The 14,132-nt window shown below is 43.8% G+C and overlaps 2 protein-coding genes across 2 annotated transcripts in view; one reads left to right on the forward strand and one right to left on the reverse strand.

The window, feature by feature from the left end:
- The window catches only part of AP3D1 (adaptor related protein complex 3 subunit delta 1), a 77,463-nt gene extending 68,359 nt beyond the window's left edge, over positions 1–9,104 (reverse strand). The window contains exon 1 of the mRNA XM_069962497.1: positions 8,918–9,104. Coding sequence (XP_069818598.1) covers positions 8,918–9,013 — 96 coding nt within the window. The 5' untranslated portion in view covers positions 9,014–9,104. The remainder of the gene's footprint in view (positions 1–8,917) is intronic.
- Positions 9,061–13,399, forward strand: LOC138785966 (uncharacterized). Its single transcript, XM_069962498.1, has 5 exons — positions 9,061–9,253; positions 10,193–10,348; positions 10,418–11,269; positions 13,111–13,213; positions 13,297–13,399. Exons 3-4 carry the CDS (start codon positions 10,713–10,715, stop codon positions 13,172–13,174), a joined length of 621 nt encoding a protein of 206 aa, XP_069818599.1. The 5' UTR covers positions 9,061–9,253; positions 10,193–10,348; positions 10,418–10,712; the 3' UTR covers positions 13,175–13,213; positions 13,297–13,399.
- Positions 13,400–14,132: the final 733 nt, after the last annotated feature.

Consider the following 14,132-nt stretch of genomic DNA (forward strand, 5'->3'; position numbering starts at 1 on the left):
CTCCCGAAGAAGACGTCACTGCTTACGATCGGAGACCGTGGACGATACGAGATGCGGTAAGTATAATGCACCACACTTCCGGGTCTAGCGTGGGTGGGGGGAAACACGGGGAAGGGGGCCATTCACAGACATAACATACATTACAAAGTTGTATAACTTTGTAATGTGTGTTATTCTGTGAATAATTTTTTATCGCCGGACAACCCCTTTAAGAACAGTGATAGCAATGTGGCAGTAATGGTGGTTTTACACGGAACGATGTATCGTTCGAATTTGCACGATAACGGTCAAATTGGAACGATAATCGTACGTGTAAACGCAGCGAACAATCAAGCGACAAATCGTTCATTTTGATCCTTCAACAAGTTCTCAAATCGTTGTTGATCGATCGCAAAAAATTAGCAGATCGTTCAGTGTAAACAGTCTTTCAACGATTTCCCCTGTGTGTGAGATAGGCTTAAGCGATCGCAAAACGAATATTCCGTACGATGTATCGTTCCGTCTAAACGCCGATCGTTCTAAAAAAAAATTGTTCATTCAAAATCGTTAATCGTGCGATTGGGCGAATTATCGCTCCGTGTAAAACCACCATTAGTCTCTACTAGTAATGCACCGAAAAATCTATTCTATCATCGATTCTCAGGAAAAAATATTGGTACGATCATACCAGGGTTCCCTGGAAGTCAATATGTTAAGCTGCACAATGGCACAGCTTAACATACAAAATACTGCAGAAAACACGTCGGGTGGCAAGATGAGGGCCAGTCATGTTCTCTGGTGTGTCCCATCCCCATCACCCCTCAGGGACAAAGGTTTAATAATTAGTATGGAAACGTAGATTCTTATTAAAAAACAAAGGTGCACCTTGGGCCTTATTATTACTTCTACCCATGGACTACAGCGAGGAGTCAATGAGCTATTCAAAGATCAAATGTGACTTTAAACAAAGGGCCTTTATGCATTAAAGGTTCTACCCTAAAAGTAAAGGTTACCTAATTTCAGGCCTACACAATACTATTAAGAAATGCCTAGAGGTAAGAACACAGCATTGTGAGGTAGTCTAGCTTATAGAAGAATAGACTTGTGACAGGCATTAAGGGCTCATTCACACTTTCATAAAATATTTTTCTATAACAAGGCAAGAAACAGAAAATGGAGTCCATGTTATGGTCATCTTCCTGTCATGTACAAAGTCCACAATGAGGCTATTACACCAGAAAGAACCAATTTTCTGTTTCTTTGTTCCTTGCTATATCGGGACAAAGCTCTGTGTGAGAAGGCTGCAGACTCTCTATTACAACACACTTACTAGTGTTGTGCCTATAGTACGACCACACCAGGGGACTGTGCACTGCTATTTCCACATTTTTCTCCAGGTATAATGATGCGGCACCTGCAGCGCTTATTGCTTCTTTTTGTAAATACAGTGATCCCTCAACATATGGTATTAATTAGTTCTGGGGCAGCCACTCTATGTTAAGCCCATAACTTTACGCAAAGCTGACAATTGGTTCTGAAGCCGCCAAAGTAAGATTTAAAAAAATAATCAGTTATCTCATATAGATAAAACTGAATTTTACAGTCAGTATAAAAGACAAAGTGCTACTGGAAGCAGTAAATTACTTCCTGTTTAAAAGACTGGAAGTTTTCAGGGTCCTGTACAGATCACAAAGGGTCCCAGAAAAATAAAATTAAGTCGAATTCACCTGGTGCCCAAATGAGCAGCTCATCCTGGCACAAGTGCAGTACAGGACATGTAGTATCACACTGTATTATAGAGATACTAGACAACCAATTCTTGTGTTTTACCGGTAAAGTGGACACTTATTAGTCCATCATCTACATATTAAAGGGGTACTCCAGTGTGGGGGCACTTTTGCGCTGGGACTGGGGACGAGGTGGCCGAGGGAAAAGACGTCCACTCACCTCCCCGGTTCCAGTGGCGGGTCCCGCATCGTGGCGCTCCGGTGCCCGGTTCCAGGCCGCTTCCGGGTGTCTGACGCGGGCCCGAGATGTGACATCTCAGGTCCGCTCAGCCAATCAGTGAAGGAGGCGGGATCCCGGAAGCGGCCTGGAACCGGGCACCGGAGCGCCGTGATGCGGGACCCGCCGCTGGACCCAGCGCAAAAGTGCCCCCATGCTGGAGTACCCCTTTAACATGAGCCACAAGTCTTAAAGCGACTCTGTACCCACAATCTGACCCCCCCCAAACCACTTGTACCTTCGGATAGCCGCTTTTAATCCAAGATATGTCCTGGGGTCCGTTCGGCAGGTGATGCAGTTATTGTCCTAAAAAAATACTTTTAACCTCTTAAGGACGGAGCCAATTTTCGTTTTCGTTTTTTCCTCCTTGTGTTAAAAGGCCATAGCACTTGCATTTTTCCACCTAGAGACCCACATGAGCCCTTATTTTTTGTGTCACTAATTGTACTTTGCAATGGCAGGCTGAATTTTTGCATAAAGTATACTGCGAAACCAGGAAAAAATTTAATGTGGTCAAATAGAACAAAAAAAACGCATTTTGTTTATTTGGGGGGTATTTGTTTTTACGCCATTCGCCCTGGGGTGAAACTGACTTGTTATATATGTTCCTCAAGTCGTTACGATTACAACGATATGTAACATGTATAACTTTTATAATATGTGATGGCTTGTAAAAAATTCAAACCATTGTTCCGTTCCCACACTTATAACGCTTTTATCCTTTGGTCTATGGGTCTGTGTGAGGTGTCATTTTTTGCGCCATGATGTTTACTTTGTATCAGTACCTTGATTGCGCATATACGACATTTTGATCGCTTTTTGATGCACAATGTTGCACTTTAAGGCTTGCACTTTTGGCGATCGGTCCTTAACAATCCAGCCCATGTGCCGGGCTGCCACAGGTGGGGAATAGGAGGCAATGTGCAAGGAGCATTTCTAATGATGAAGAGGTTGGGCAGGAGGGACGGAGGGGTGGTGCAAAGTTAGGGCACAGATACTCCCGTGTGGCACGGGCTTTAAGTTTAAAAGTATTTTTTAGGACAATAACTGCATCACCTGCCGAACGGACCCCAGGACAGATCTTAGATTAAAAGCAGCTATCCAAAGGTACAAGTCGTTTGGGGGGGGGGGGGCAGATTGTGGGTACAGGGTGGCTTTAACTGTTTTTAGCATTATATGTGGATACTGGTGTCAAGTTACAAAGATCCTTTTTGGACCATTGTATGTTGAAAATATTGTATCCCGAGGTCATTGCAAGTTGAGGGACCACTGTACTGTATTTTTAAATTCACCCCAAAAAGAGGTCATTTCCTCCTCAGTATTTGATTAGTATTTGTATGTTTTGGGGATTTTTAGGGTTTTTTTTCCCTACCACAGAACAACAAATGTTCCATTAGTTTAAAGAGTTGATGGGAGGGATTTATCAAACCTTGTTCAAAGGGATTAGTGCAGTAGTTGCTCATAGTAAGCAGTCGCATTACAGCTTTCATTATTTTTTAATTAGGACTCAAAAAATAAAATAAAAATAATGCCAGAATTTGATTGGTTGGCATCTACTACATTGTTCCTTTACATAAGGTTTGTTAAGTCTCACTGATGTGTGCAATGATAAATTAAGTTACAATGCATTAAACAGACACGGATACTTTCTTATAGCATTGTTCACTTTTTAATCTTCGCCCTTTATAATAACAAGAAATGAGTGAAGCAAAACTGATCTGAGCTTGTGTCCCTCAGGCTGCCCGCTCCACACAGAGGGATGATACTGCACTAAGACCACCTGGAAAATATGGATACAGCTTTCTGCTTTGCTCATCTCTAATCAGAACTCTTTAAAGTGACACCGTCACCCCCTTAGTGCATTCTGACATCTCTACACAGGTGTAAAGGGTAAATTTAGTGTTTTTCATATCTTATTTCATATCATACGTCATGGTGCTTGTTCAAGTAAAAAGTGTCCTTTTATCAACTGCAGATTGTATTAAGTGGGCGTGGCCTCGCGGCACTAGCGCCACATAACCCCCGCCCACAACGGCACGGTTGGCCCCGCCCCCTTGACGCCCATTGGTTGTCCAACGTAAAGGGGGTGGAGTCTAGACCTTTCGGCCAGCCTGTTCCAATGGCCGGCGAGGGGGCGGGGCCAATCGTGTCGTTGTGGGCGGGGTTATGTGGCGCTAGTGCCGCGAGGCCACGCCCACTTAATACAATCTGCAGATGATAAAAGGACACTTTTTACTTGAACAAGCACCATGACATATGATATGAAATAAGGTATGAAAAACACTAAATTTACCCTTTACACCTGTGTAGAGATGTCAAAATGAACAAAGGGGGTGACAGTGTCACTTTAAGGTGCATTTACACGTAACGATTATCGCGCGAATTTGCACGATAACGATCGAATTCGAACGATAATCGTACGTGTAAACGCAGCGAACGATCAAACGACGAACGAGAACTCGTTCATTTTGATCTTTCAACATGTTACCAAATCGTCGTTCGCAAAAAATTCGCCAATCGTTCCGTGTAAACAGTCGTCGCACGAAAGTCCGGCCTATATATATCCTGTTGACATGTCCCTATAGGGCACATGGCACTGAGAATGAAGGTAGTTTTCTTACCTTCATCCTAGGTGACACTTTAGGCACATTAAAAGTTTTTATTTGTATGCTAATGAGGGTCACGGCCAGGTGCCCCGAGACCTGTAGTCACAACCCCAGTATACCAAAAACAACTGATTAAAATATGAAAGAATTCACAGAAAGGGGTGCACAAATTATATAAAACCTAACGTTTATTTAATATGTTAAAAATATACCCCACATAAATAGACCAATACACAACATACAACAAAAATTAATATACAGACACTGTTCTCAGATATATGCACCCAGAACCATAGCCTAATATCTCAATGTGCTTTTTCAGCTACGGTCATAGGTTACTATTCACACCAGGGTAGAAGGATACACTCGGGATAGGGACCATCTAACCCTATTACGCCCTAACCGAGTGATATGTATATACTACCCCTTCTCGCACAGGGGGGAGCGGGGCACTCGCCCTAAAAAGGGCGACCCCTACCCTGGTCTACCCCTTGGTGAATCAACACCCTGTTATGCCCTAAAAGCAATAACGCTGGTCCCTTACCAGCGTTATTGCTTTTAGGGCATAACAGGGTGTTGATTCACCAAGGGGTAGACCAGGGTAGGGGTCGCCCTTTTTAGGGCGAGTGCCCCGCTCCCCCCTGTGCGAGAAGGGGTAGTATATACATATCACTCGGTTAGGGCGTAATAGGGTTAGATGGTCCCTATCCCGAGTGTATCCTTCTACCCTGGTGTGAATAGTAACCTATGACCGTAGCTGAAAAAGCACATTGAGATATTAGGCTATGGTTCTGGGTGCATATATCTGAGAACAGTGTCTGTATATTTATTAATTTTTGTTGTATGTTGTGTATTGGTCTATTTATGTGGGGTATATTTTTAACATATTAAATAAACGTTAGGTTTTATATAATTTGTGCACCCCTTTCTGTGAATTCTATGATATTATGGGGTGCAATTGAACACGCTCCCTGAGAGGAGACGTGTACTGTGGTTGCACTTTTGATTAAAATATGAGTAAAACTGAACAACCCAAAAACTGCGCAGAGGATGAATGCAAGAAACTTACCTTCATCCTCAGCACCCTGTGCACTATAGGGGCATATCAGCAGGTTAGATGCTTCTAACCTGCTGATAAAGAAAAATAGTTGATAGTCCCAGCACCCTAGTAAAATTCCATAACTGTATTTCATATAAAAAAAAAATGATTAAAACAAGCTCATATTGTAGCTAGTAGGAACCAACGCTGATATTTTCACTTTCATAGTGACCAACCTAAACCAGTAATTGTCCAAGAAAGTTTCTGTGTGTCCAAGGGGAGAACAGGAAGCACTGACAGTGAGTCCAGGCACCATCAGAACGGAGGTGGGTGAGCACAGCTTTATTTTATTATAGGTGTACATGAGATCAGCAGGTCTTTGAAAAAAATATTAAAGTTGTTTGACTAGGTGGTTATCCAGAATTAGAAAAACTTAGCTACTTTCTTACAGAAACAGCACCATTACTGTCCAGTTTGTACATGGTATAGAAACACAGTTCCATTAAGGGTGTCTTCACACATACTGGATTCGCAGCAGATATCACGCTGCGGGTTTGCAGAGAAATCCGCTGCAAATTCATGTAGCGTAAAGTTCACTGGGGCTACATACCCGCAGCAGAATTTTCATTCCGCAGTATGTAATCCGGACCCTTTAACAACACCCCACCCCACGCGGCCCAGAACATACATTACCTGCAGATTTCTCTGTAAACTCGCAGCGTGAAATCCGCTGCAAATCCATTACATGTGAAGGCACCCTAAAAGGTAACAGTGCCCAGCTATAAAAACCCACACAAGCATACGACAGATGTGGCACTATTTCTGGAAGAAGACAGCTTTGTTTTTGTAATCCTCAGTAAACCATGTAAGGGCCCATCAATTCTTTAAAGTGACTGTACCACCAGGTCCAGGTTGAAGCACTCGAAGCGGGCCGACCCACCCCCAGTGGGAAGAAACCCCAGCACCTCCATGACATGACTCTATTAGAATCAATGGAACCCTATCATAGAGAGGCTAAGGTTTCCTCCCACTAAGGGTGGGTCGGCCTGCCTCCAGTGCTTCAGCCTGGGCCTGGGGGTACAGTCACTTTAAGCAGAGAGAGCGGAGGTGAGAGAGACCTCCTATTGAAAGAGATAGTAGGCACAATTCAGCTCCGAAGAGGCGGAGGTTCTGAGCGGCATCTCCACGTGGATTCCACAGTGTGAACAGGCCCTTAAGGGTTTTCCAGTTTAGTATAATGCTTTATCATTATAGAAAGCAAAGTTGTGCAACTTTCTCATATACTTTACATTTCATTCATTTAATTTAAGACCTCACTACTTTCAAACAAAAGGAAGGGCATGTGCCGACTGAAGCCACGACTGTCTGCAGTGCCATGTGCAAAACGTACACTGACATCTCTAGGGAGACTACAGCAAAAGAAGTGTTGGACCAAGAGTAAGCAGAGGATAAGTTGCTCCCACACCCAAAAACCATACACATAAGTGAAGCGCTACAGAATCTTTGTGCGCTATACAAACAAATAAAATAAATAAGTGCAAGTTTATTTTTTTTTTATTTCTTTTACCAGCCTCTGCCCCTCTGAAATTTTTTCATTAACTTAGTAAAACCCCCTTAAACTGTCATTACAAAAAAAAAAAAGAAAAAAAGTCTATGAAATGTCAAAAGATTTGACATGTCTGAACTAGAGATGATTAAACAGCACTAATGTTCTGGTTCGTACAAACTCGACTCATCGGTATTTGACTCCCGCAGTCTTCTTGTTGTGTTGGGATGGTGGAGACGGCCTGAGTCCTGCCTGGAAAACAGCAATGCAGCCTGGGCCATAGGTTGTATTCCTGTTTTCCAGGCGGGACTCGAGCTGTCTCCACCTTCCCCACAGACTGGGAAGACTGTGGGAGTCAAATACCGATGGTTCGAGTTCATACGAACCTGAACATCAGTGCTGTTTGATCATCTCTAGTCTGAACATCTCAAAAAACAAGCAGGGAGAGAAGCGCTGCAGTGAGTTAGAAAAATAGAAAAAAAAAAAAAAAGACTGGCTCCATAGAACTCCATTTTAAGCCCGACTCTTTTTTCTATCTCAGAGCGGAGAGTGGACCCACTGCAGCATATCTTCTCCCCGCTTGATTTCCTTATTGGTACATGTCGGGTACATTGGATCACTCATACACGGACTGTTTAAAACTTTTGACATGTCTCTGACATGTCAAAAGTATTTTCTACCAACAGTGACACTGTAAACCCTACAGTCTGAGCCTAAAATCCCTGCAAATAGTCTGGTTTAGTATTTACAATCCTGGGTAAACTGAATGCAACAGCATAAACCTCTGCTGTCCTGATGCTAAAGTCAGAGACCTCCCAAATTGTAAACGGAGTCTGATATACACAGATAGTGAATAGAACGGCAGAGCACACTTATAACTGTGGGTCAGACTTTAGGACCCAGGAGGATCTCAGTGGTCTGAATCTTCACCTTCTGCTACCATACACTTGGAGGTTTTCCAGGGATAAACTTCTTCATAAATAAGTATGGGTTATTGTTTTCTATCTTGGCAGCACCTAGGGACAGTTCTAAAATAAAAACAACCTGCCTCTGGTGCCAGAAGCACAAGGACAGCTTCTCTATGTGATGGAAGTGGCTGGGCCAGCAGCAAACCTCTAACTTCATGGTGTTTGTAAGCACTTTGGCATCACTTGGGATGACTGAAGGAAGGTGAAGTGGGGGATCCCAGAGGCACCTGGCCGTGTGAATAGACGACATGTGACTGCTGGGGCAGGGACTAGGCTGTGGCCTTCTTGCTCTCCATCATCCAGGTTATACAGTTACATGATTGTGAGAGCGCTGGATAGAGTCATGCAGCAGATCTCCCTATGGCAGCCATCTCCTGGTCACATATATCAGCCACTTCATTCATTGGCCGCATACATGCAGGGTGCCACATCATCCGCTCCGCAGATGGAAAAGCTCCCCGAGCACACAGCCAGCCCGGGGCGCAGAAGCTAGGCAGCCGCCCGGCTCCCTCCGGTGCGCACCCACCTACAGCAGATGTGAGGGGTCTTTGCTGCCCCCTGCAGCAGATGTGAGGGGTCTTCGCTGCCCCCTGCAGCAGATGTGAGGCTGCCATCCTCCTCCCCGCACCCCTCTATTACCGATCAGATAACTGCCTCGCAACCTGCACCGATCCACACAGACCTCCCCACCCACTGCACTCACGCCCCCAGCACCCTTCACCAGTCCCCACAACACCCCATTATCCCTGCTCACCCCCACTTCTAAGCTTCTCACCTCATCCTCTTTGTGATTACGGATCCCTCTCACCAGGTCCTGCAGATTCTTATCAAACATGCGGTCAATACTGCCCTTAACCATACGGAGCGCCATGTCCGTGCACGGGTTCGGGCCCCACCGGACTCTCCTGTCACCGGACACAGACACACAAAATGGCCGCGACTCAGCTGACTCCACTCTCCGCCCACTTGGCCCACGTGACTGTCAGCGAGGAGGCGTGGTTAACTGCAGGGACGGGCGGCTGTGGTTCCTCCTCCGCTGGGCGGGGTCGGAGAGGTGACGAGCAGTCAGTATCGCGCCTCTCTCTCGGTGGTGAGCTGCTGCTGACTAGAGGTAAGGCGGCGCGGTGCTGGTCGGACAACTTCAGGGTTTAACCCCTTAATGACCAAGCTAACGGGACCTCACTTTATGCGCTGACAGCTCTGTCATGCTTTCACTGATCCAAGTGATGTTTTTTTTCATGAAACATTTTATTTTATGTCAGTGAAAAATATTGGTCAATAACTTTAGCTATGATGAGCCACTCCAATAACAGTAGGGCAGTTGGGTGAGGGCTTGCGCTCCTTTTAACCCCTTAGGGACCAAGCCTGTTTGGGCCTTAATGACCAGGCTCATTTTTCAAAATCTGACCTGTCTCACTTTATGCGCTTATAGCTCAGTGATGCTTTAACGTATGCTAGTGATTCTGAGATTGTTTTTTCGTAACATATGGCACTTTATGTTAGTGGCAAAATTTGGTCACTGTCTTTTTTCACTCACTGTGTTTTTTGTGAAAAACATCAAAATATAATGAAAAATTAGAAAATTTAGCACTTTACGAACTTTGAAATTCTTTGCTTCTAGAAAAAAAAAGGCACATGACAAAAATTGGTTAGTAAGGGCTCGGCCACACTAGCGTTTTTACATGAAACTGACGGATCCGTTCTTTTTTGCTAAACGGATAGCTATTGACGGATTTGCTAACGGATGTGAACGGATGCAAACGGATATCAAAAAATGTTAGTGTATCCGTTTATTTTAGTAAAATTAGCGGAAGCTTGCCATCCGTTTGCTTCCGTTGTCATCCGTTTGTAATTCCGTTTGTGTCTGTTTTTCACTGTGGCGTTTTTTTCAGCTCCTCCCCTTGCTTCCCCGGAGGCTATAAAAGAAGGCTTTTTTGGAATGAAGGCTAGTCTAAAGATCAAGCGCAGAGAGGGAGGTGGCCCTATTCTGCTGTCTTGACTTTGACTGCCTTTTTTTCGCCAAAATGTTGCCTTCTCATTTGCTTTACAGCTTCGACATCATGATGATCCGGATGAAAAATTGTCGGCGTGCTAGGAAGAGACGATCTGGACGACATTTTTGGGTTCACCCAATCACCTCCTGCCGGATGAACACCAGATTCCGCAGAAGCGTTTCTCCAGAAGAGCGCCTAATGGTTACTTTGAGGTATGCAATTAAATATCCAAAAATAAATTATTTTTTATTTTTACTCAATCTTTTTTTTTTTCTTTACAGATATCTTGCCACAGGAGAGAGCTTTTCTTCCCTGCATTTTCAGTTCCGACTAGGAAAATCCACCATTTCTGGAATCGCGCGGGACACGTGCAAGGCCCTGTGGGACTCTCTTCGAGAGGACTTCATTCCACATCCTTCCGCACAGCAATGGATGGACATCGCAGACACATTTTTTGAAGTTACACAGTTTCCCAACTGTGTCGGTGCTGTGGATGGGAAGCACATCTGAGTCCAGAAGCCTCAGAACACCGGCTCTGAATTTTACAACTATAAGAAGTACTTCTCAGTCATCCTGATGGCCATAGCTGATGCCCAGTACAAGTTTGTAGCTGTGGACATTGGTTCATTTGGGCGGACCAACGACTCCAGAGTCTTCAAGAACTCTTCTATGAGTAGACGGCTTTACACTGGAAATTTTGGACTTCCTGATCCAAGGCCCTTTCCTGGAACTGATGGACCTCTTGTGCCTTTTGTTGTTGTTGCTGATGAGGCCTTCCAGATGTGCGAGAACCTTCTGAAGCTATATTCCAGTCGTGGCCTTAACTACCGCCAAAGGATCTACAATTACAGACTCACCAGAGCAAGACGTTTTGTAGAATGTGCCTTTGGAATCCTGACGGCAAAATGGAGAGTTTTTACCCAGCCCATTCAACTTCAGCCAGATGTCGTGGATGAACTGATCAAAGCTGCGGTTGTACTGCATAACTTTGTGTTATCTAAAGAGCCAATCTCATCTGAGCTTACTGAAATGGACACCACATTGGCTCCCCTTCAAGACGTTGCACGAAGATCAACAGTAGCAGTCAACCAGATGAGGGACCAGTTTGCTGAATATTTCCTTTCCAATGCCGGGTGGGTGGACTGGCAAGAAGGAATGATTTGAACTGTACTTTAATATTTTTTATTCTTTTATTTTTCAGCATTTCTGACCCATGCAGTGGCCAAAGTGTGATGTCTTCTGTTTCATGGGGACTTTGGCTAGAGCAGAGAGTCTGGGCTCCCCTCTCCCCTGAGTGCAAGGCACTCAGGGGAGAGGGGAGCCCTGACTCTCTGCTCTAGCCAAAGTGTGATGTCTTCTGTTTCATGGGGACTTTGACTAATAATACAGAGAGTCAGGGCTACCAAAGCACTCAGGGGAGAGGGGAGGCAAGACTCGAGAAGACAAGAAAAATCCACATGATGTCCTGACTTGAATTTAAAATCGCCGTAAATAAAAAAAATAAAAAATTGTAGAATAAAATTTTATTCTAAAATCAACAAATGTCAATAGTATAAATACTACAACATTTTTCAACAAACATAACACTGGATCCATTGTAAAATATTACACTCCAATAAAACGTTTTTTAAAACAAAACTATTTTTTTTTTCTCAACAACTTATTCCAACCGATTGAGAAAGTTTTTCTCCTTTAAAACTAGAATACTAGGAGTATCTTTGAAAAGGATTTTCCAATCGCTGTCTGGCCATTGTTGCTCTGTCACTTGCATTGCGACGTACAGATTGGTTTTTTTGACGTGTATGGTTGCCAAAGGGATTTGGCGTTTGAACGGAATAGGAATCAGAAAAAGATTGGACATGGTGGGTTAGTGGTGTGGCAGGGGTGGGGAAAGATGATGTATAAGGTGGAGTAGAAGGGTTTGGAGAGGATACGGATGAGGTGGTGGAATGCGGAGAGGCTTCAGCCAAGTTTTGGCATGGTGTGGAGTGGCAACTTGGAGGTGGAGGCGAAGGATTTTGTCCCATTGCTCGGGCACTGGCTGGAGAATCGGACAGTGACCTTGTGGTTGTTTGAGCCAGTGAGCTGCTTTGAGGATTGTGGTACTTAAACAAGGGGAGTGGGTTTGCGTGCATGTCTAAAGACTGGGTACTGGAAAATATACGTGGTGCAGGAGGCATGGGGGGAAGATGGTAATTCTGGGGTTGGGATATGGGACGAAATGTCTGTTGATGGGACATGGGTTGTACACATGACCCAGACTGTTGGAAACTTGTCTGATGGGACATGGGCTGAGCATATGGGTGGGGCTGTTGTGCAAAAGATTGTTGCTCGGATCTTGGTTGATAGGGCTGTGGCAATGAGCCTCTGAATAGTTGGTTTTGACGCTGCAATATCTCACAAATTTTGCTATTTATGCAATTTCTGAGTGCATAGTGCGTATATCATCAATAATTGTTTTAAAGAAATATTCTGTTGGACATAAAGGGGCAGAATAGGTAGCATTGGATTCTAGGCGCGTTATACGGGACAAGAACTCTTCTTTCAATTTTTCTATTCTCACATCAACAGTTAACAATGCATCCCTGGTGACCCTTATCAGATCCTCCCACACCTGTGGACTTCTTCTACCAGATCTACCAGGCTTTAGCAGACTACTAAAAGTTCTCCCAATATTGGTGGAAGATGTTGCAGCATTTGTCTGTGTGGGATTGTCGGCTGTTGACACCAGATCGGGAGTCTCTGAGTGTGGTTCAATTGTCTCTGCTTGTGTGTCCTCTGTTGCTCCCTCTTGTATCAGATCACGAGCACTGCCAACAGTTCTGGAACCAAAAGGTAGAGGGTGTAAAAATCAAAGTATGTTTTATGATTTTTAATAAATATCAACATTTTGAAAATACGTACAAACAAAGTTGTGCACATCGTCTCAGAAAATCCAAGGCATTCATGTATCTGTATGTATTTCGCCTTGTAGCACCAGAGCCACTTGGAATGCTTTGCTCCTTATGAAAGTCTCGAATATATCGGTCCCTCATTGATCTCCATCTGATGACGACGTTTTTTCCTAAAAAAAAAAGGTAGGACATAAGTTTGATCTGAATGCACTCCTTCTGTACATAGTCCCTAAAATTAATTTACACACCTGCTTTTTTTTTTTCAGGTTCGGACAAATCATTCCAGTTCTCGATAACCACGCTACGAATGTCATCCCACAATGACTGTGTTAGGTGGTGATCAGAATGCGCAGGGTCAGTGTGGTCCCATAAAGTACTCCTCTCTTGTACCATCTGGATGAGAAGGTCATTGTTGATCCTCACTCTAGGCCTTGGAGTTCTAACTGCACCCTAAAATAAAAATTAATAAATAAACATTGTCTTTCAACTATTATTTTATGATGTGAAACTCTGACAGCTATGTACTCACTTTATGTATAGCACCTCGACCTGCACATATTTGATGCCTTTCGTTGGTTTCGGTTGTCTGTCGAGGTTGGTTAACAGTCTGGAACATAAAGGAAATTTTAGGCCTTATTGTTTTCCTTGTAATTTTTTAAACTACATACATACAGTGAGAGTAGGTTTGTACCTGTTCACTTTGTGAAGAGGTAACACTTGCTTGGGTACTTGATTGGGTATCCTCTCCACTTTGTGCAGAGATAGCAATAACAGCACATGCTTGGCTATCCTCTTCATCCTCACTGAAAAAACTCTGCATTCAAAAAAGCATATTATAAGCTCTTGCCTGTTTTTTAAATTTTTCTTATTGATGACTAAAATAATTAAATACCTGTGACACGTCGCTGCATCCTGATTCATCCTGACCAGATAACATTGGGGAATGCTAAAAAAAAAAAAAAAAAAATTGCAGAAATTTAACCCCTTCGTGCTGCAGCTAGTTTGGGCCTTAATGACCAGGCTAATTTTTCAAAATCTGACCTGTCTCACTTTATGCTCTTATAGCTCAGTGATGCTTTAACGTATGCTAGCGATTCTGAGA

The sequence above is a fragment of the Dendropsophus ebraccatus genome, chromosome 3 (assembly GCF_027789765.1).
Source record: "Dendropsophus ebraccatus isolate aDenEbr1 chromosome 3, aDenEbr1.pat, whole genome shotgun sequence".
Lineage (NCBI taxonomy): Eukaryota > Metazoa > Chordata > Amphibia > Anura > Hylidae > Dendropsophus > Dendropsophus ebraccatus.